Raw genomic sequence first — 23,234 nt, forward strand, 5'->3', positions numbered from 1 at the left:
TGGAGGCTATTAGGAACGGTGGTAAGGCTGCCTAGAATCAGCCAGCAGTGTGTTGGTGGGCGGATGCAAAAGACCCACCATTGGTGCGCATTTGATTCTTTCTTCTAACGATCGGCGGCTGCTGCTGGCAACCCATATCTGTGTCGACCGTCCCGGAAAGATTAAGATAAAAGCCGGTCCGTGTCATAATCGAGGCTATCGGAGCTCAATAAATTTTCAATTAACACAAATCTTCCAACCACCGGTCAACGGTGTAAGTTGTTTCTATATTGTCTAAACTGTTGAATAAAGCCGCACACGCGCTAGAAAAGGTCGGTCAACGGAGCTAAGGGATAAAAAACTCAAGTCAATTATCGAACATTAGTTTTAATAGAAACCTGTCATCGTTGTGACAGCTTCAAGATAGTCCGATAGAATATGGATTTTAGTATGACTGGGGTCGGACAATAATGAAGTAAGCAATTTACAACAGATATCCAATGAGCAAAGAGTCATTTCCTGAGTTCGAAAACGCGAAAACGATGTTATTATTGGTAATCGTCGAGAAAATCGCCGAATGCCATTTGATTTTGTCTCTCAATGTCAGTCATTGGGCTTGGAAAAAATTGCAAGTTCTTTAACAAAATTGCTCGAGTTTCAAAGAATTTTGCCCGTTGAAGCATATATATGATTTAATGAAATTGGTTTACTAACCCTGCACTTTGCATCAGCACCCACATGTTATTAAAGGGAAAGTACCATAAACGCATTACGGACGCAATTTATGTTTACATAAAAAACTAACGAAAAAACTTTATGATTAGAATAATTTAACCTAGTTTCATGACTAACATTTTATACGTTTTTAATTACTTACTTTTTTCGAACCTCCAACAAACAGGTCACCGTCGTCAAAACCTTGGATTACGAACGCATCCAGCGCTACTATCTGACGATCGTCGCATCGGTGAGTATAATAGTTCAAACACCTCTCCTATCATTTGCGAGCGAAGCTTCCCCTCAGCAGAACGAATTTACATAATTCTTGGGTGGGTTGGGAAGTTGAGACTGAGGTACTGCATTGGCATGGATAATTCACATCCGAATGAATTTGTTGTTGCCGTACATCGCGTGTATGGAGTATAAACTGCACAAAGAGTGAACCTTTTCGTTGAAGTTCAATTCGATTATGTTAGTTTAGTACGATAAGCCCGGAAGGGAATTGAATCGCAGAAGCGATCCTTTGCTTTGCATATATTTCCTGAATGGTCCAAGCTGAATGGTCCGATAAGCTCATGCACTCCATTGTTTTATGTCTTTCACGGTTGCGCGTAATTGTATTCTACTTTTTGAAAGGCATTTTCCAAAGGAGCCATTCCAGCGATAGGTAGATATTAAGAGTTTATCGTTCAAACGGGTATGCGGAAAATTAACCAGTTTCAACCCTGGCCAGCTTTAATCCCTCCTTGGGTCACACTGGAGCGCTTCACGAGAGCGTGCACGTTTATTAGTATTATAACCACCTCAATCTGCTTTTACTTTCGGTTCCTAGATTATTGTTTCCTTTTTCTCTCCTTTCGTTTTCTCGGGTAATCAACTGTAGCAATTGTTTCGACTTTTTCATCTTCATCTAAATATCCGATCAGTTCCTCTCTGTCCCGCGAAATGTATTATTATTCAGTTCGTTAGATATTCGTGCTCTTACCGGACGATGTCCGCGGAATTTTTGCTTTGAATTGGCTAATCTAATGCGTTAAAATGTGTCGGCAAGCAGAGACGGTAAAAGTAACACTCACGCGCCAACAATGGTAATATTCTTTGGAATGAAGTAAGACAAAGGCAAATTCTGTAGGGATGACAGGAAACAACTGAAATTCTGGAATTTTTTTCAACCGAGACTTATTTCTCTTGAAATTATCAACGAATAAAAATTAATGAACATTTGAGAAAGGTTTGTTACCGGCTTTCCGACGAAGTTTTTTCATGATGCCGAAACAAAAGCGTTGTACGGCCTTCACGTCGACTTTTCGAAAGCATCTCCTGATTCTACCAATCAACTGTTTGAATTACGTAGCTTATCATTATTGTACGCCAAGAAACTTCGAATCCTAATGAAATCTTCAATTGATGGCCGGCATGGTGTTTGTGAAGAAATGGAATCAAAATTTTCTTCAAACATCCCTTTGCGAACACATCTTGATTGATAGCCTAGTCACTGGGCTTGAATCATAAGCAGTGTCCGGTGAGGAGTCCCGTGATGATGCGTAGTTCACTACGAGGTTGGTATATATTATGTACACCTCTGCTTGAAAGACGGTTGGCCGCTTTCCCAAAGAGATATTGGACTTTATATTTGGTCCGTAGATCTTTGATCCAGTCTAGGACCCGATTTTTGAGCCATCCGTGTAGAATGATGCCCGATGGAAGACTCGGCCCTCCATTGTTCCACACCGAACGATCTGTGTCAATCACCCTACACGCAATACTTTTCCTTATTACTTTAAAAGCAATAGCGCAAAATTACCTTTTAGGTAACAAATCCATTACTTAAAAAGCAATAAAATTCTTCGTAACAACACATACTGTCATATATTTAGCACGTGTTATGAGAGTACGACTATCTAATAATGGTCGTTTCAACCACATGCAACGTTTTTTCTGTCGAAAAATGCTCCCTTTCCACCTCAAGTCAAAAAAAATCACACACCGTCGCATAAGTTGCACATGTTACAAGTTTTTTCAATCTCCAATTCATCCGGTGGGCGTGTATTAGTTCGCTCGTTGTATGCATACGGAGTAGCGAAAAAATATGACAAGAGCTGCCAAGCAACATTTTCCCCGTCATAGAGTATGCAAACGTTGATGATTTCAAAGACTTGAAATGCGCCCTAAACTGACATCACGATCTGGAAACTGCGTTAGAGAAAAATAAAAACATTCGCTTTCTTGCAAGCTATTTACAGCACATAATCATTGGTTCATGGAAACTCATTTGGACCTGTTTGAATATACAAAACTCGTGCCCATCCAGAACAATATTCGCAACTTCGGCAACTCTGGTCAGACCCAGAGACCAGGGAAACCAGCTTCTGATCACAACTCTTATAGGCCGATTGCAATGCTATCCTGTATCCGGAAATTGATGGAAAAAATGATACTCCGTCGTTTAGACCATTGGGTCGAATCAAATGGCCTACTATCGGATACTCAATTTGGCTTTCGCCGTGCCAAAGGGACGAATGATTGTCTTGCGCTGCTTTCAACAGATATTCAGCTGGCGTATGCTCGCAAAGAACAAATGGCGTCTGCGTTCTTGGACATTAAGGGGGCTTTTGATTCCGTTTCTATTGACATTCTTTCGGGCAAACTTCACCGACAAGGATTTTCTCCAATTTTAAACAATTTTTTGCACAATTTGTTGTCCGAAAAGCACATGCATTTTACGCACGGCGATTTGGCAACTTTTCGCATTAACTACATGGGTCTTCCCCAGGGCTCATGTTTAAGCCCCCTTCTTTACAAGTTTTATGTAAATGACATCGACGAATGTCTGGCAAATTCATGCACGATAAGACAACTTGCAGACGACAGTGTAATCTCTGTTACAGGAGCCAAAGCTGCCGATTTGCAAGGACCATTGCAAGATACCTTGGACAATTTGTCTGCTTGGGCTTTACAGCTAGGTATCGAATTCTCTCCGGAGAATACTGAGATAGTAGTTTTTTCTAGGAAGCATGAACCTGCTCAGCTTCAAACACAATTAATGGGTAAAACGATTTCTCAGGTTTTGGTACACAAATATCTTGGTATCTGGTTCGACTCTAAAGGCACCTGGGGTTGTCACGTGAGGTACCTGATGAAAAAATGTCAACAAAGAGTGAATTTTCTTCGTACAATAACCGGACAATGGTGGGGAGCCCATCCAGGAGACCTTATAAGGCTTTACCAAACAACGATATTGTCTGTTATTGAATACGGGTGATTCTGCTTCCGCTCCGCAGCAAACACACATCTGATCAAACTGGAGCGAATACAATATCGTTGTTTGCGTATCGCCTTAGGTTGCATGCAGTCGACTCATACGATGAGTTTGGAGGTCTTAGCTGGAGTACTACCATTGAAAAACCGCTTCTGGAGCCTGTCTTCTCGTATTCTTATCAAATGTGGGGTCTTGAACCGTCCCGTGATTGAAAATTTTGAAAGGTTAATCGAACTTAATTCTCAAACCCATTTTATGACATTGTATTTCCATCACATGTCCCAAAATATTAACCCTTCTTCGAATATTCCAAATCGTGTCGACTTATCAAATACTTCTGATTCTACTGTGTTTTTCCATACATCCATGATAGAAGAAACTCGTGGAATCCCGGATCATTTACGCGTGCAGCAGATCCCCAAAATTTTTTCCAATAAATATCGAAACATCAACTGCAACAATATGTTCTACACTGACGAATCACTTCTTGATGGGTCCACTGGCTTCGGTATTTTCAATAACAATTTAACCGTCTCCCATAAGCTCGATAATCCTGCTTCTGTTTACGTCGCAGAATTGGCTGCAATTAAGTACACCCTAGGGATTATCGAAAAAATGCCCACGGACCATTATTTCATCTTTACGGACAGTCTCAGTTCCATTGAGGCTCTCCGATCGATGAAAGATGTTAAGCACTCTCCGTATTTCCTGGGGAAAATACGGGAACATCTGAGTGCTTTATCCGAAAAATCGTTTCAGATTACCTTAGCGTGGGTCCCTTCTCACTGCTCGATACCGGGCAATGAGAAAGCGGACACTTTGGCTAAGGTGGGCGCAACAAACGGTGATATTTATGAAAGACCAATTGCTTTTAATGAATTTTTCGCACTTGTACGTCAGAATACGATCATCAGTTGGCAAAATGCTTGGACAAAAGGGGAATTGGGAAGGTGGTTACATTCCATAATCCCCAAAGTATCGACGAACCCGTGGTTCAAGGGGTTGGATGTAGGTCGGGATTTCATTTGCGTGATGTCCCGGCTTATGTCCAATCACTATAGATTTGACGCGCATCTCCGTCGTGTTGGGCTCGGGGAAAGTGGTATCTGTGCCTGTGGTGAGGGTTATCACGACTTAGAGCATGTGGTTTGGTCATGCCCTGTACACCGTGACGCCAGGTCTAAATTAATAGCTTCCCTGCAGGCCGAAAGTTGGCAGCCGGCTGTTCCTGTTCGTGATGTCTTGGCGAGCCGTGACCTATCCTACATGTCCCTTATATACGTTTTCCTGAAATCCATCCATGCCCCAGTTTAATCCTATTCCCTTCCGCCTACATCCAACCAAACGACAAGAACACGTTAAGACCCCGGATCCGGAAACAGCAACTAGACCCGCACGATACTCTCAGGTCCCGAGGGAGACAACCCAATATGCCAGTCCGTAATATCTTGGCCCAGCAGCGGAACATATTCAATATGCTGCTTACCTTTGGCGATGGAAAACCATCAAACAACAAATCAGTGCTTTTAATGCAAAACATTCTAGCTTTAAGTTAGATTTAGTTTCAGCTCGTAGTCGGCAGCGAGGATAAAAAATTTGCTTTTAGTTATTAAGATACTTTAGAAAGTAAGCTACCAGATATAATTGGCGCCGATAAACATTAAATTGTATTTGTGCCGTGTCAAATAAATTATAGATGAAGAAAAAAAAAATTCTGGTCAGACAGTATTACATATTTCCATTTCAAGTAAACACTGGGGGACGAAACGAAAGTGTTTCTAATTGGACATTTGAGGTTGACGGTTGAGATTCTGATTATGTGTGGATGGAGGGAGACAAAAATGAACCAGATCGTTGCATCAATACAAATGCAGCGAGTGAAGTCTTGCCAACACATGCATTGCGGTGCTTGGCTGTATGTTCTCCTGCAGAAACACATACAAGCGTGTGGCCGTCATAATTTTTATTACTTTTTGTTTGTTACTTTTTGTGTATAATGCGCAGTCATAGGACACAAAAAGTAACAAAAAATTGCCCAAAAGTAATAAAATATTACCCGTTTGCGTTGGGTGTATATGGAACGTCCATGTTGGGTTTTGCTTTCATCCAGTCTGAGACTGTTTTTACTAAAGGTGTTAACTTAAACTCCTTCAGGATGCTGAGGTGACCCGTTAGGTCCCCTTCGAGCATCGTTGTGTTTCTTCGTAGCCTCAGTGCACCAAGGTCTGCCTCTTTCTTCACATGCAGATGTGGAGGCAGTAGCAAAGCATTTCTTTCATGACTGTAGTTGGCGTTGTGCGCAGGGCACTAGTAACTGAAAGACAGGCCAGTCGTTGAACTTTGTTATGTTTTGCCTGAGCTGTCGTTTCATTTACCTTAGGCTACCATACTAGGACTACGTAGCCTATACATGGCCGAACAATGTTGATGTAAGACCAGAGTTCTAATTGTAGTTTTAACTCCCAGGTCTTGCCGAACAGTGTACTGCAAGCCTAGATTGCTGAAGTTGCCTTCTTGATAGCGTAATCTGGCAGTCCTATTTAGCTTTTTATCCAGAATGATTTCAAGATATTTGGTCTCATTGCTGGAACTCAGTCTTATCCCATTCAATAGTGAAGGAGTGATTAAGTGCACTCTTCGTTTGGTAGAGGAGATAATAATCGCTTTAGTGGGGTTAATGTTCAGCCCTTCTTTTAAGCACCACTGAGAGGTGGTGTTAAGAGCCGTTTGTATACGACTAGAAAGAGTTGGATCACATTTTTCCCTAAAAATAAGAACTACATCATCCGCATAACCAATAACTTCGTAGCCTAGCTGCGACAGCTTAGTGAAAAGAGCGTCTACCACCAGTGACCGTAGCAGTGGAGAGAGAACTCCTCCCTGAGGACACCCTTTTACTGATTCTACTGTGACAGACTTATCTCCCATTGCAGCTGTGATCTTCCTGTTCGAAGCCATTGCTTGAACTTAGCTCATTGTAGTATCATCAACTCCTCTATTTTGTAGAGCCGTGTGAATTGATGCAAAGGGCGTGTTATCGAAAGCTCCCTTAATATCACGAAAAGCGCCGACTGCTGTTTCTCTATATTTCAGTGTCTTCTCGATCTTCGTGACTAGACAGGGCAAAGCGGTTTCTGTAGATTTGCCCTGTTGATGCTTATGCAAGGGCAAATCCTTAGAAACTCGCTGCGGATGTAGTTATCCGTAATTTTCTCCAGCAACTTGAGAAGCGTTGACGTCAGACTTATAAGTCCAAAAGCCTTTGGCAGTGTTCTGTCTGTTTTGTCCGGCTTTAGTATAAGCACCGCTAACGTTCCACCAGCTGACCGGGATGTGCTGGCTCGGAAAAGGTTGATGAGTTCGGACATGATGACTTCGTCCGATTTTTACGGGAAGATTGATAGAATGCCATGGTGATTTCATAGACTCAAAAAAACTTAGTGCCCAGTTGATAGAAGTCTCCGTGAACAGTCGACGAGCAAGCACTGCGGAATCCCGTTACGTCATGCGTCTTGATCCGAGGCTTTGTTGCTCCTCAATGTTCGACCGGGTGGTCACTGTCGTGCCAGGAAAGTGAGTGTTTTTGAGAACATCCAGCGTTTCTTTGGTAGTGATCCTTTTGACTTTGTCATCCTGAGTCATCCTTTTGGCTTTGCGTAGCTCGGCGTTGTATTTCGTAAGGGATGCTCTATAAGCATCCCAGTTGGACGTGTTTTTAGCCCTGTTAAATAGACGTCTAGCAACCCGGCGAAGGTTGCTAAGAGTTTCGTTCCACCAGGGCACATCACGGCAGTTTGAATTGTAAACTTCCGTGATCCTATGCTGTAGGTCACTCGCTGCGATATCCAGTTTAACTGGAGTTCGAATATTTATATGGCAGGACGTCCTTGAGCTAACCAGATGTTCCTGGGATTCCTAAAGTGTTCTGCTCTAAACGAGGAGTACGTTTAGGCGGATTGAGGCTCTGAGGGTTGCGACTGCTCAGATGCCCACGCTTACTCCTCTTTCAATTTTTCGGCGGAACCTTCTTCGCTGTCGCTGGATTGCAACGTGCAAGTCTCTCCCTGAGATAGTCTCCGAAAATACCTTTCCTGCCTTTGCAACAGAGCCTTTCGCGCCTTTGTTCGAATACTTTCTGCCAACCTGCTGATGCGTGCTTGTACGGCAAAGTTCAGCAGGAAGCTCTGTGCCGCTACTTCATTCGCAGACTATTGGTCCAGCTCCACCATCAGTTCGATGGTCTCTCTAGTGACGTTGCGATAGCATACTCGCCATGCACGTGTGGAGAAACCGACGTTCCTGTTTTGAAGTAGACGGAGAATTCTCTCGTTCGTGGTGTCGTAGTACCTTTGGTAGATCCTTCATGTGAAATACTCATTTTTTAGTCGGCAGCCTGATGGCGGATGATTCCTGGTCTGCAACGCAGTCCAGGATGGCGTCACGAACAGTTTTTAGCTTTTCAGGGGTGAGTCGGGAAGCTGGATAGCCGATCGATGTGTTCGACAGGCTTGTTGCCTCCAGCATCTTTCTATACGTTACCTTTGACATTTGACGCGGTATAGATGGCTCCGCGCATGCCAAGTCCCGAGGTTTTTTGCAGCTCGGGCCCTTAGCGCTCGTGTTCGACGACGCTGTATCAGTCGACCTGGCGGTCAATCTGATCGACTTAGCAGTCTTTTCAGGCGCCGCCGTTGCGATTGGGAGAGTCGTTTGACGGCAGCACGAGATGACTCAGGTTTCCCTTTGTCATTCTACTGCGTCACCGGAGCGGGGAGAAAGTCTGTAGGGCCCTCCTCTTTCTCGCTAGGCGAACAGTGCGCATATCCAAGGCGTAATAGGCGTAAAAATAAACAGAGCATTCTTTTGTGAAAATTGCATGTTGATGCATGAAAAACCTCGAGTTTAACACAAAAATTGTGCAGAATGCATAAGCATCACGTACATTTCGCACAATATTGACATAGTTTCATACCATCTAACTTTTGCGTGATTATATCGGATTTTTTTCTCGGTGTAGACAAACTCAGAACACATGCAAAATATTCGTTTGTGTCTCATTTTTTCCGAGTGGGTAGTTAAAATGCCCCCTGCCCCATATAGATGTGGGAACTCTACTTTTCACATGTCTCCAGAGATCCCAGAACTATTTCGTGTGATCCCGTGAATTCCACGGATTCCTACCGCTTTATCCGCATAATGCACATCCGTAAATTTAAAACAAATCCGCAGATTCAAGGAAAAGTCTGTATATCTGGCACATCTGCATGCATAACTCGCTATCAACGATGCAAGGTCTACGGTTTTTGGTTCTGTCCGATAATCCGAGTTGGTAAGTACCCGCAGGGATATATTCTGAGTGGGTACGTCAACAGCCGGCCTTGTCCGGTTACCATCGAGGTTGCTTATAATAAAGTAGGTATAAAAAGAAGTTGTCATAACCAACTTGCGTGCATGCTCTGTACAGTTAAATGGAAAAACAACGATTTGGCGTAAATCTAGATCTTCAATGTTCATCTGCAATCGCAGTTTTCTTTACATTGCCGAAGGTAATATAAATCTACCGTGCTATACCAATATTTGTAGATATATTGTTTGCTGCGAATTCTTCTAAAATTAGCCTTAAATTATGCAGTCTTCGGCTGAGATATCAAATTCAGCTGTGATTATAAAAGTTTTTCGTTCTATTAAAAATGGTAGTTATATCTTTTTGCTACGGAAAACCAAGTCATATAGGCCCACCATTGATCCGAGACCCAAATAACTTACCGTTTCTCTCATATTTACCGCTTTAATTGTCGCTATACAACCCTTGTACATATACCATACTTTCTCAGAACAATTCAACAACATTCGTATGATTCAGCAAAAACAACAATTTAATTACTCCCCGGGCCGGATGCTGGAGCTCGATTGTGGCACTAGGGGACGCAGTTAACAGCATTGCGATAACGGGTTACACATCTGATTCGCGTTGCACCCAGGCTAATTGCATCGCCGCAGCAACACAATGGTATACTTTTGCTGCACTCTAGCGATATCTTCCCACCCGGACTGCGACCCGGCGTGGTAGCGGCGCGTGTTTATTTTCCGAACCACCTTGCATTGGCTGTGCATTGTTTCAACGCAGTTGCACTGTTCCGGAAATAGGATGGCGTTGAGGCGACGAAGTAACATTGTGACCACGAGCCATCGGCACGCCACCGTACTGCTGCCAACCAGAAAAGAGCGTGTGTAAATTAATTTCAACGCGCTTGCACAGATTGCATAGCAGGTATGCTGCTGCGTGTACATAAATATCTTCCACACAGGCCACTGCCGCCGACCTCTTTCCCTTTCTTCAGTGGTGCTTTAGAATGCGACCTAATGCATTGCTGCTCGCGCCGGGGAAAGCCTATGCGCACCGTATGGGAACCGTGACGCGACGAGACCGCTGACAGACCAATAAAAAGGAGACTACGGGAGGAATCCCACTCAGCGAGGAACAATAACATTAATGTTAAAGTTCACTTCGTGTAGGCTCCGCCGATACCTATTATGTTATGTTTCTTTGCGAGCAATGGCAGACGAAACGCGACAACGACGTGTAGCTGCTAATGTTAAACAACCAATTAATTACTTTTTTACCGACACCGTCAGGAAAGCAAGCTACTGCAGGTAGTGAAAAATAACCTACTTACATAACAACCTCAGATCACTTTGATCCGATGTTGGTGTGGGTACATCTCTTTGTTGTACCGTGAGAATCGGTAGCTTGTGTATGATATTCAGGTTCATCCTCCTGAGTTCAAGGATCTTGAAAAAACATCGAACAGTTAAGCAGGTACTCACCATAAATTTATTCGATAACATTTTCATAGCCAACGCGTATGAGACCCATTCTTCGTTAGATTTGTAATAGTTCGTCCATAGGAGGTAGGAGCAGAAGCCCAATCGTGAAATGTTAAGATGAATCGCGATCTCAACCGTAGGTATGATCATAACGATGAGTTGAATAAGGGGTTTCGCTTGCACCATACGATATCATCACGACACTCCAGGGCAGTCGACAATATGCACGCTTACAGTGGAATTCAAAACATTTCCATTTTCCATTTTTAGTCAGCCGATGGCTGACGTAGGTTTTCACCCAACAGTGAATGGGCGCTGCAGGAAAAAACTACTTTTTAGCAACACCTGCAAGTTGCAAGACAACTTTAATTGAAGTACTTTGAACGACAAGTCAAAAAAGACAATGCCTCGGTTTCTACCCCAATCCGAAAAGTAGTCAATAACGATCGATTCTGCAAGCGTCAGATTCGGTTAGTTTTGAAGCTGAACCCTAGCTCTAACTTTGTCAAAAAGCAAATTGTAATATTTCGCAAGCGTTCGTGATTCTTTGCGATGCAATGCTAGCAATGTTTTTGAGCTTAACTTTTTATATGAGTAGAAGAAACAAACATTACCCAAGGATGGATTTCTACACTGTAAAAAAACAACACGTTGGTTTAAAATGATTTGATGCTGAATTTGCAATACCTGGTAATTATGTCAATGTGAAATGTAAATCGTTCGTAACAAATCAACACAAAACTTAATAAAATCACTTTTTTTAACTATGTTACATTCTAATAACGTACATCGTTTTGATTTTCGGATGTCAATGCTTTTATATCTTACCAAATTTTAATAAACTAACCCGGAAAGACAATCATGAAAACAAATAATAGGTATTTTAATTTCGCAATAAAAACTACGACAGGCAAACACCAAAACGATGGTTTGAAAATTTTTAGCTTTAATCTGAAATATGATTAGATTAGATCTTACTCACTTACTTTATTTCTTTGGCGACTGATTATAGAGATACTATTCCGAATCCAGAATACGCCCACATAAAAACCCTTCTCTCCAGTCACCCCTTGGCCTGCTCGGGTATCCTCGTTGCCAGCACACATCCAACGTCTGCGGGGTCTGCCTCGAAATCGTCGATGTTTATCCAGGTATCTGCTGAATATTATCTTTGCCGGTCGCTTATCCGCTATACCTGCTACGTGGCCAGCCTGCATAACTGTAACCTGCGGTGTTTCATCAGCTTGGCAATATCAACATGCTCGTGATGCATGCGCCTACGCTACACCCCATTTTCTAGCTTGCCACCAAGGATTGTATGCTCGGAAACTCCAAGCGTTTTCCGATCGGCATCCTTCGACGTCCACGATTCATGTCCATAGAGTCATGTCCAGTGAAGGAATTAGTAGGCTGCTGGATTTAAGCTGGCTACGCAGCCTGTATCAAACCCTGTTCGTTGCCACAATCCGTCTCTTCACCTCGCGGTTCACCTCGTTATTACACGTTACTAGTGTATCAAGATAAACATAACCATCATCTACTTCGAAAGTATCCTCATCCATCACCAGCGCAGCAGCAACGCCCCTAGGACTGCCACTAGAGTGGCCATTTTTGTAACATCATGCGATTTCGATGAGCGCCGGGCGGAAAAAGTTTCCTTTTTACTCCAAAAATAAGCCATGAAAATTTGAAGTTGATCCGAGTTCATTTAATGGACCCACAAAACGCTTATATTAAAAGAAATAGATTCTCATAAGAACTGTTGTTTTTTATCTCTTTTTGGAGTTTTTTGCCTTAATTTCTTAATATAGTTGTATATTTTGCGTCAAAATACTCTTCAATTATAAAATCATATCATTAGGAACATTCACATATTACGTAACGCTAAATTATAGCAATTTTGAACACCTCCCACCCCTAAATACTAGCAATACTCAGTGGGAGAGATATGCGAAGAAAGTGTTGTGAGCCAAAGGAACATGTTAAAATTCGAGCCAAACGAACAAGAAAGATGACACATTGAAAGGTATTGCAATAAGGTTCAATAAAGAATATATTAATTTTTACACGTTTTTCATGTTCTATTGCTAAACGATGAATTGAGAATGCTCCAAAGTTACCTTATCATAGTGATTTTAACTGGTGGTTCACTAATTCTTTGTATGGTCTACAAAATAATGATGAAAGTATATCAAATTAAACATAAACATAAAACTTAACACCTCCACGGTTTTTGTGATGCACTTTATTATTCCCCAGGACTTCCACCGTCACCATCAGTTATACTAGCCGAATATAAAAGTTAGTCAACATTGCGCTTTGAGAAGAGATCTGGCACCTCCGATATGTGAAACCTAGTTGCCAAATCAGCGGTTTTTTTCATCGCTTATCTCTCTCTCTCTCTGAGGATCTCTACTAAATACCGCAATTTTGCATGGGGGCCTCGCGCAATGAATCTCTTCGTTGAATATCCCCTTCTTCTTAGTACGTTACGTAATAAATGAATGACCTCTCATATTCGTTAGAGGTTTTGAATCTGCCATTCAGTGATTATATCCTTAATCGTACTTCATTGCAGCAACTGCGTGAAGCGAACCGTCACAATCGGATTGGTGAAGCAAAATTATTAAAATTATTAAGAACTTTTTGTATTTAATGTTATTTTTAGTATTAGTATTATTATTATTATTTTCTATGAAACAGTTCAGACTAGTGATCTGAATGCACTAAGACGGTGAATTTTATCAAATACGGTCGGTAGATTTCCTGTTGATCGAATAGCAATTCTCATGAGTTTCTATGAAAGTGCAAAGTTCTTGGGCGCGCTTAAAATTGATTCAAGCTATGGCAAAAATATCGCCTAAGAAGTTCATAATACGCTAGTGGATTGAAATGTTTCGGAAAAGTTTCGAAAACTATCCAATATTACTTGTCCTCTTCATTTCTACGAATTTTCATGCAAAATATATTACATGGCAATAGCATCGGACCTTAAACTCTTGCCTTCAACCATTTTATAAGAGCATCAAACGAAATCAACTCATTCACAGCTAATCAACTCACTCACAGCTTCAATGATCCAAAAGTTCTGATCATTAATCATAAATTGCATTAAAGACATGTCCCTGTTGGTAGCATAGGCGTAGCCAGAGGGGGGCAGGGGGGGCTGTCGCCCCCCCCCCCCCCTAAATGTTGACATTGGTGCAGAATTTTGTTTTCAATAACTCTAATAGCACAAAACGACATCTTTAGCCCATAGAAACATCTGTGTAAAGTATCAGCCAAATCAAAAATAATTGATTGAAATGCTTGCGCTATGTTGCGTGGAGTTGCACAGGTTTTTCAGTTGATCCACCAAGGATATTGCAGCAACAAAAGTTCCGGGCAAATCCGCCTGCATAAACTAGCTTGGAGTATTGGAACCGAGCTGTGATAATTCCTTACCTTGATTCTTTTGTAACCTCACTGGAAACACGGTTCGATGAAGATAGTGCACCTGCCTACGCGTTGTCCTTGCTGCATCCCGCTAACGTAATATGCATTTCGTTGGAAGAGTTCTAGCGCAAAACCGAAAATTTCGTAATTTTTTATGAAGTTGATAATTTTGTTGGAGAGGTGGAAGTTTGATATTAACATTGCAGCAGCATGAGAGCAGACCGTAAGAACTTGTAAGCGTTGGATCTTATAGACCTGCTAGCTAAAGCCCGTTCTTTCTTCCCTGCGACTGAGAAAGCAGTTAAAATTGCACTTGCTCTACCATGGAAACATGCACGATTGACCGCTCGTTCAGCACATTACGTGCTCTCTGCTTGCTGAGTGTTCATCGGCAGATGGTCAACAACAATCGTGAAAAGTCACATGAACCGTTTCCGGAACGTTTGACGTTTGATTCCCGGCGACTGTGTCTCCAATCTTCACGTCCTTGGGAAGCTTCGACAGGATGTAGTTGAGATAGTGGCTGTGCGAATGGGTGTCCAGCTTCCGGAAAAGTGAACGTACCTTCGCCGCATCATTCAGCTGGCCTGCATCGTTCTCGAAGAAGTCCTGGTAGCGGTTAAACAACAACATCCGAACATAACTCCGTTTTCTTCGTCGAAGACAAACTCGATGGTGTTCGAAGAGAGGGACTCCAAAATCTGCTCCGAGGCTTGATACTGACGCTGCTGCTGGACCGCTTTCCGCTGTAAAATTAGGGCCATCTTGTGAATCATATCTCGAATTCCCGGTTGCGGCTGCTGATCAACTCTATCTTCTGCCATGTTCGTGGATTCTCGAGATCCTCGTCGCCAAAATAATATGTCCAAAGGTTAAAATGAACTTAAGAGTTTTAAGTAAAGAACATCTAGGGGAACTGTGGGTAAAATGAACAGGGGTGGTAAAATGGACACCCGTTTAAATTTCGACTATTACGTTGAAAAATAGTTCAAACTTCTTTGGCACCTTATCTTAGAGGCACTAGGAGCTATTTGAGACAAAGTAGGCAACATGTAACAGTCAAACAGTCGAAATAATAACCAAAAACAAAAAAACACGTGTACATTTGTGGTGGTGATGTTATTTTTGGCCTACAAAAATTAAGGTTTTTTCGAGTGTAAAACAGTATTTTATAACGATTTTTCTGCAATTATCTGTACTCAGAATAGTAACCAGAAGAAATCATCAAAGGTTAGTAGTTGTTTAAATGATTTTCCCGATTTATTAAGGAATTTTCAATAATATGTATGTGCGGGTAAAATGGACAGCCCATGGTGATGGGGAAAAAAGTGTGTTAATTTCCATTGAAAAATCTAGATGCTTCGTGTTTATATCAGAAAAACGCAAAGGTAAACTCGGACCGATGAACAGGTGACCGCGGCTAAACGTACCGATGAATGCGGAATGTCCGCAAAAAAAGCCTCCGCCATTTCTCAGTTTCTTGCGGATAAGGTCATATATTGTTATGATTTCTACAACAAACGGTGAATATTGAACTGTTGGTGAATGCATAAGTGTGTCACGTGGTATGGAACAACATTTTACTATCTGTGAAGGGATAATTAATGTTCACGCCCAAGGTGTTCATATTATCACCTCCCTATATTCTTTTTACCCACACGTGTTCAAAAAACTGCTTTCGAAAATGCACATGGAAACTACGAAAAATACTATATATGACTACTTCTTCTTATTTTTTGTATTAACCATTAGTGGCTCAGCTAATGTGCGCTATCGACTCATAGTTGTAGTGTTAAACTGTGGTGGAAATTGGAAAATGGCTTAGGGTGTCCATTTTATCACCCCTTCCCCTATTTATATTCGAGGTTGAACAAAGAATAATCAAATTTTCCACTCTGATGTCAAGGACAACTTTTCACTGGTTGCCTTGATGTAACAATCACTAAAGACTAGTATTTATTTCTATTTTTCAAAACACACTAAAGTCGCTTTTTACGCGGGGGATACGTGCCGCGTAAAAAAACGCGTAAATTCCGGAATCCGCGTAAAAATGGCGTGAATTTCGGAATCCGCGTAAAAAACCGCATAAATTTCTTGATCCACGTAAAAAAAACCGCGTAAAAAACCCGCGTGAAAAGCCACCTTAGTGTACAATTTTTTTACTTCTAAAATTTTGAAAAGCTTGCCCCCCCCCCTATTTGAAATTCTGGCTACGCCCATGGTTGGTAGGCAAACTTCACATTCAGGTGTTTTTCGGATGTACGAGTGCTGTCTAACAGATAATAGTCTAAAGATGTCTAAAGTCTAAAGATGAAGAATCACTTGTGTTGGATTGGCCTGATATCCCGTTTGAAATTAAACAAAAAATGATCAGGCGATTAATAGCGAATGGTCCTTAAGGTGAAACGATATTGAAACCACAAACAGCCAATTTTGAATCACCACTTCGAATTTTTAGAAGCACAAAACTCGGAAATAGATAATGCATTCCCTGTGAAAACGCTATTTTATGTTTGCTTCACCGCAGCAAACATGAAATAGCGTTTTCGCAGATGACGCATTAACTATTACCGACTCTTGGGCCTTTCAAAATTCAAAATGGTGACTGTAAGTCGTTTATATTTGATTTCAATACCTAATGTTAAATTTATGAAAAATTCTAACTGTGTTTCAACACATAATTAAGACGAATTTCAGTTTATATTGCATGTTGTTGATTTATACCGAAATAATACACACCTTATTCAAAATACAAACTTTTTAACAAACACTAAAAGTTATAGATTTTTTTTAAACTTAAATTAGAGTGATAATATTACTGTTTTATGAAAATACAAGTGTATTTGAATAAGTTTATCGAGAGATATATGTTAAAAAAAGAAAAAGCTCCATACAATTTTCATATAAATCGATTTCTCAAATATAAGCGCTTTGTGGGTCCATTAAAAAAAACTTTTTCAGCCCGGCGCTCATTAAGATCGATAGTTTCAAAAACGGCTATATAAAATATGGCCACTCTAACTGCCACGCTCTCTGCCAGCCACCATATACTCCGTTTTGACAGTGTCTAGGGTGAAACAAACCTAGTCTGATTCTGTATAGACCTGTTCCACAGCTCGACGATTAACTCCGTTGATATCGATGTTGTCCGCAAAGCCTAGAAGCATATGAGGCTTCGTAATGATGGTACCTCTTCTCTGCACACCTGCCCTTCGTACAGTACCTTCCAAGGCTATGTTGAACAGCAAGTTCAAGAGTCCGTTCTCTTACTTCAGATCATTCAAGTTCACAAACGTGTCCGAAATTGCACACGCTTTCCCGACGCTTGATGTTAAAGCGTACGTATCAGTTCAAACAGTTTTGTTGGGCAACCATGTTAATTTGTCACAACTGGTTGCGTTTCACTGAATCGTACACCTCCTTAAAGTCTATAAAAAAATTTATATAGATATTTATCTCATTGTTAACATCTGGTCCATTGGAGATCGTGTGCTTCCTGGAATTACCTCAATCTATGGAACACGATGCGGCAGAGAATTTCATATACGGAATTAAAGAGGGTTACAGTTGAGTCTATGCCTCTTCCTATGGAAATGGCATATGAGTCCTTCCAGCCAGTCCATAGGTAGTTTTTCCTCCTACCATAAGCTTACTATAATCTGATGAATTGCGCGACTTCGTACCCGTTGGGTTAGAGTTTTAAATTTTTTCAAAATGTAAGGTACGGGTCGAGTTCGGGTTTTATGAAAGAAATCCGGGTTCAGGTCGGATACGGGTTTGTAAAACATCAAACTCGACTATCTCTGCTTCCCATCTCTTCGCAAGCTTTTTCATATCTTCCAAGGTTGGTTAATCCAAAGTCTCCCCAATTTCTCTTCTGTTACCCTCGACGACTCTCCTACTTTCCTTACTGTCAAACACCACTTCGAAGTTTTCAATATCTGGCCACCTGAAATTTACCGGTAATCTAGTTTCCCTCGCTGTCATTACGCATGGCCGGAACTGGCAACTCCAAAGAAGCTCCTCATGTCGTGCCTGGTCAAGCAATTTTTCACCTCTTAACGCAATGAAACCTCTTTTTGGCAGCTCTAGCTTTCTGATATCTCTCCCGCATCACACGGTTTACTGTTTCCAGCGTGTTAGCGTAAGATCTGTTCTTTTTCTCCGTCACTTCGAGGCACTCAGCGTCAAACCATCAACTACGCGGGGTTCCCACTGCCATGCCTATCACCTCTCACGCTATTTCACTAACCGCTTCGTAAATATCCTTCCACTACTCGTTCAGGTCCACTTTCAACTGGTTCGTCGATCTGTTCACCATTTTTCCGAGTGTACTATGCAACAACTCCTTCCGCTGATAGCCCATGGATGTTCAAACGAATCTTTATCTTCGATCTCGATTTGAATACCTTGAACAGCTTGATGCGAATCTTACCTACTAACTACCTACCAGATAGTGATCTGAATCAACGTTCCCTGGAAACACGATCGATGACGTCTAAAAAGTCCAAGCCGTCGATCAGCAAGTAGTTGATCTGAAAGCTGGCCTCTCCATTGCACGTCAGAAAAGTGCCGGCCATCGATCTGGGAGCTGCTCTACCATCTAGTACTACAGGCGTGCTTGTGTGTATTTCGACATACTATTTCAATGGCCACCGCGAAGCCCACTAGCTTCAAGTCGTTGTTGTTGGTGGTAGAGTAAAGCCTTTTCCTACCAATATTTCCCGTCCGACTCGTGTATTCATATCTTTGACAATTATTTTTATGTCGTGTTGAAGGCACTCTCCTAACGTTTTCTCGAGAAACTCGCAAAGCCCGGGGATCCGCCTAATGTATTATTGTTCTCCAGTTTCTGGTCAAGGCATCTCTTGTATGGCTGTTACCTCCACATTTGCTTTCCGCAGCTCTCCGGCCAGAACGCTCGCGCGTGTTCTTTCGTACAGATTCCTGACATTCCAAGTGCCAATTTCCAATCGTTGTCCTTCATCGTTTGCCTAGGCCTATACCAATTGTTCGGATTTTCTTGATTCTATGGATTGTTCATAATATGTTTGATTTATGCCGTCTTGGATGTGGCTGCCGATACACCGCGTTCTCTAGTTTTAATGGGGAACAGACAATCAGACAAGCTGCCCTCTAAGAAGAACGGGCAGCATACGACAAAGCTCCCACCGGCTCAATGATCTTTCCTTTGTTGTTCGAATCCTAGTCGGTATCACGAGGAGGTAGGAATAGGAGTTACAGGGCAGTATGTTCTGGACCACACTGGGGTCTATTTTATGCCAACTAGGGCGATTTGTGTTACTGGAAGGCTCTGCCCAGCCGTTTACCAGTCAAGTTTTGGGACAAAATGCGCTAGTGGGGGTGTAAATAAGTCACTTCAAGGAAGCGCAAAATACAGCACAACTAGAATTGAGCTATATGCATGTGATAAATAAATTCCTCTCCCTTTATTCGTAATAATAATATAATAATGATTGCGGTAATAAGTAATTTTACAAACTTAATCAAATGAAATTGTTTGAATGTAATGTTGAATCCAAGGGACGTTGTAAAATCATTGCTGAATTACTTGAATTTGAACTGTGGAATAATAAATCGAGTTGAGTATGAAAACCACTTGAAACAGACGTAACTATTTTTACCGTGTATATCAGCCACAACAGCAACCTGACAATTGCCAGTAAGGTATTTTGTTTCTGCATCTGTTGCGACGCCGTTGATGTAAATATGAACGTTTATGTTTGATTTTCTTTTGGCCTATGTTCAATCTGCCGTGGAGCATTAGTTGGCAGCATTTTACGTGATAATTGGGTTGTACACAAAAAGGCAATTTTTGCTAGTTGATCGAATTAAAGTGGCAATGTTGCTTTCGTCAGCTCTCATTGAAATGAGTCGTCACAGTGCGACGTTTAGACAGATTTTATTTATGATTTAATTTCTTTAATTGTTGTCTACATCCTCAATTTGCTAGTAGAAGGTCAATAAAGGTCGCATGTGAAAAGCACATGAGACTTTTCTTTTGTAAATTTTACCTTCATTTGTCAGAAATTATTTCAGTGATAGTTCTCGTACCTAATCGTTGAGCCTAATGTAGAAGACGCAGTCTTAAAGACTTGGCAAGCATAAAGCAACCAAAAACTAATTGGGTACCAGAAATCAGACACAATTAACGTGTTATTTAAAACCAGATTTAATGTTTTAAAAAATAAGCTCTTATAGCAGTTGTATTATCGAAATGTGTCCGGGGAACATATTTTCACGAGAAATATTCAAATCGGAATGAAAAACAAAACCTGCGATGACGCAATCGAATCGAATTGGTTTGTAAGGTTTCAATACACGATTGCATTACCCGGCAACAGACTGAGAAACAACTTAATTAGCGTCACCTCAATCAACTGGAACATACATAGTTGCAATTTTGCCTTGTCGTCGTCGTCGTCGTCGTTGGTGTCGCTACGTCACTTTTCGCTACAACAGAGCAACAAAGTGAAAAGTCTCATTAAACCCGGAAATCGCCAGCTTCGAACCGTCCGAATACGATTAAACAGTTTCAGAGGTAGCAGCAGTTGGGAAGGTACACACACGTGCAGGACAGGATCACCGTGGCATGGCCAGTGACGCTGCTGTCACCAGGTAGTCTCGCCTGCCTGGCTCCAGAACCAGTTTGCGCCCAGATCTGTCAGCAAACAAGAGAGGACTCTTTCTTACGGAGCAGCATTTTGATAGTGGTAACCAGGATGGACTACTTTTTCAATTCCCCCGGGTTGGACAAAAAGCGGTGAAGGCAGGCGATGTGGTCGCTAATCCACACGGCCAACCCACACAACGTTTCGTGCCACTTTTGCGAGCACTGATCCAATTCGAACGGATCCAATCGTGCATATAAATTTGAATCATTTTCTTTCCTCCGCGGTCATTGCGGGGCAATCAAAGTTAAGCGAATAATGTTATGACTGCATTTTCGGATATAATGGCAGAGACATTTTGTTGTTCAATAAAAAACGTATCGAACGCTTATACACTATACACAATTTTAATCATCATCTACTAAAATGAACGGAACAATGCGATCGCTGGTAAGAATGTTGTACGCAAACTTTGGAACATATTTATGAGGTTGTGTCGTTGTGTTACTTCTACCCTGAATAAACGCCAGTAAGCATAGTATAACGATCAAACGGAAGATGCCTCTCATTGCAAATGAACTGCTAAAATATAAATTTACAATTACTGTACTTGGCGAAAGCAAACAACAAACTGTTTTCTTTTCTCACGTTATATCGATAGTATTCACTGTATAATTCAAAACATGTGCTGATAAATGCATTGGTTTCAGATTATAGGCGATGCAAATGCAATCGGTGCTAGTTTTATAACTCAGGGGCCGTGCTTAAATCACGTGGTTATATTTTAAACAACTATTTGTGATTTTTTAGGCAATTGTAGGACTTTTTCATCCAGCACTGGCACAGAAAACTATTAAGTAATTTAACTACATTCGGTGATGTTGTAAATTGTACACTTTACATAACGATAAACCACATACTAACAGACGTTACACTGGAACATGGCTCCATCGTCACAAAAAACGATCATTTCAAATTTCCCATAGAACAACAGTTACCGACCGAGGGTACTGTCATTCAATCTCACGCATATTTTGTGGCTCTTAATTTGACACATGCACGTACGCTAGTGTGTATGTGGCCCGGGGACATTTTTTTTTGGTTCTGTGGTTAGCGATGTCGGTCGGCTAGCTCTCCCACACGGTTGTGATATCGGGTCCGATTCCCGATCAGGTCGAGGAACTTTTCGAGCTGGAAATTTTCTCGACTCAGCACTGGGCACGGTGTATCGTTGTACTTATCCTACAACATGCAAAATATGCCGAAAACAATATCGATAACGAATTCTCTCAACTAATTTAGTTGATCGAGACCGCATTAGCCCCCAGGCTAGCGTGCGATATTGTTTTACGTACGCTAGTGCTGATGTCGAAATACAAACCGCAGCGCGAACACAGCAGCAGACGGTGCTAGTATTACAAACGTAGAATACTAAAATCATCCTAACGACTATTTTGTTGGGAAATATTGAAAAATTGGTTCAAAGTGTCTGTTAGTCTGTAAATAAACCATTTCGAGTACTTAATGTTTTGTTTGCATTTCTTTTTCTCATTTGAAAATTCATAAGATTAATCCAATCTGCCTGTCGCGACTCGTTCTTTCAAGAACAATCTTTACTTGATGTACTCTATATCTTAATAGTTCATCGGCAATGTCAAGCGCCCATTGCGATAAGAGTCGCTTGCGAAGGTAAACGTAATAGCATTTTTTAGCTCAGATCGTAATAAAATATTAAATGTTTAACTTACAAATTGCAAGCGAATCTTCGTAAAAGGAAAGTTTCGTTTAAAGGCTCATTCAAAAACTTTATCAAATTGTGAAATGATACCTTACAACAGCAATCTTATGTAAGGCTACTATATAAAAAATGCTCACTTTTTTATAGCCGGGTTACTGAGTGACATTTTAAGTGGTATTTTAGCTCGTACAACCATTCCACCCTCCAATACATTTTTTGGGAACAATCTCCCGCTGAGCTAAACGGTCGAAGCAAATAATTTACCAGCAATTTTAAATAAGCTGTCTCCTGCCGAACTAGCCGCAAAGGCCCCTGTTGTAAGCGTATATTTTCTCTAATTTATTAGCGACATTGGAGCAGGTTTTTCTGCCCGCTGCATCTCGCATTTCCATCGATCGCCCCCGGGCAGCGATATTAGTTTATTAGTCTGGCCTGCTTAACACGTGATTTAACCGGGAGATCGGTGCATAGCGCGTTCGATTTCCTGATCTCAGCCGGTGCACATTTGCGACATATACCGACAGGATCAAAACAATATCATAAACAAACAGCGTGGTCTTGAAACCGCTCTGGTCAGGTTGGCAACCAGATTGCTTTATTCCTAAATGCCACACTTATCACAACTGAAATTAATCAACTGACT

At 41.5% G+C, this 23,234-nt stretch overlaps 1 protein-coding gene across 5 annotated transcripts in view; it reads left to right on the plus strand.

Moving 5' to 3' along the window:
• Positions 1-23,234, plus strand: part of LOC129728470 (cadherin-99C) — a 382,935-nt gene that overhangs the window by 295,868 nt on the left and 63,833 nt on the right. For all 5 annotated transcript variants that reach the window (XM_055686940.1, XM_055687031.1, XM_055687089.1 and 2 more), the window contains one exon: positions 881-946. In XM_055686940.1, coding sequence (XP_055542915.1) covers positions 881-946 — 66 coding nt within the window. The remainder of the gene's footprint in view (positions 1-880; positions 947-23,234) is intronic.

This window comes from Wyeomyia smithii, chromosome 1 (genome assembly GCF_029784165.1).
Source record: "Wyeomyia smithii strain HCP4-BCI-WySm-NY-G18 chromosome 1, ASM2978416v1, whole genome shotgun sequence".
Classification (NCBI taxonomy): Eukaryota; Metazoa; Arthropoda; class Insecta; order Diptera; family Culicidae; genus Wyeomyia; species Wyeomyia smithii.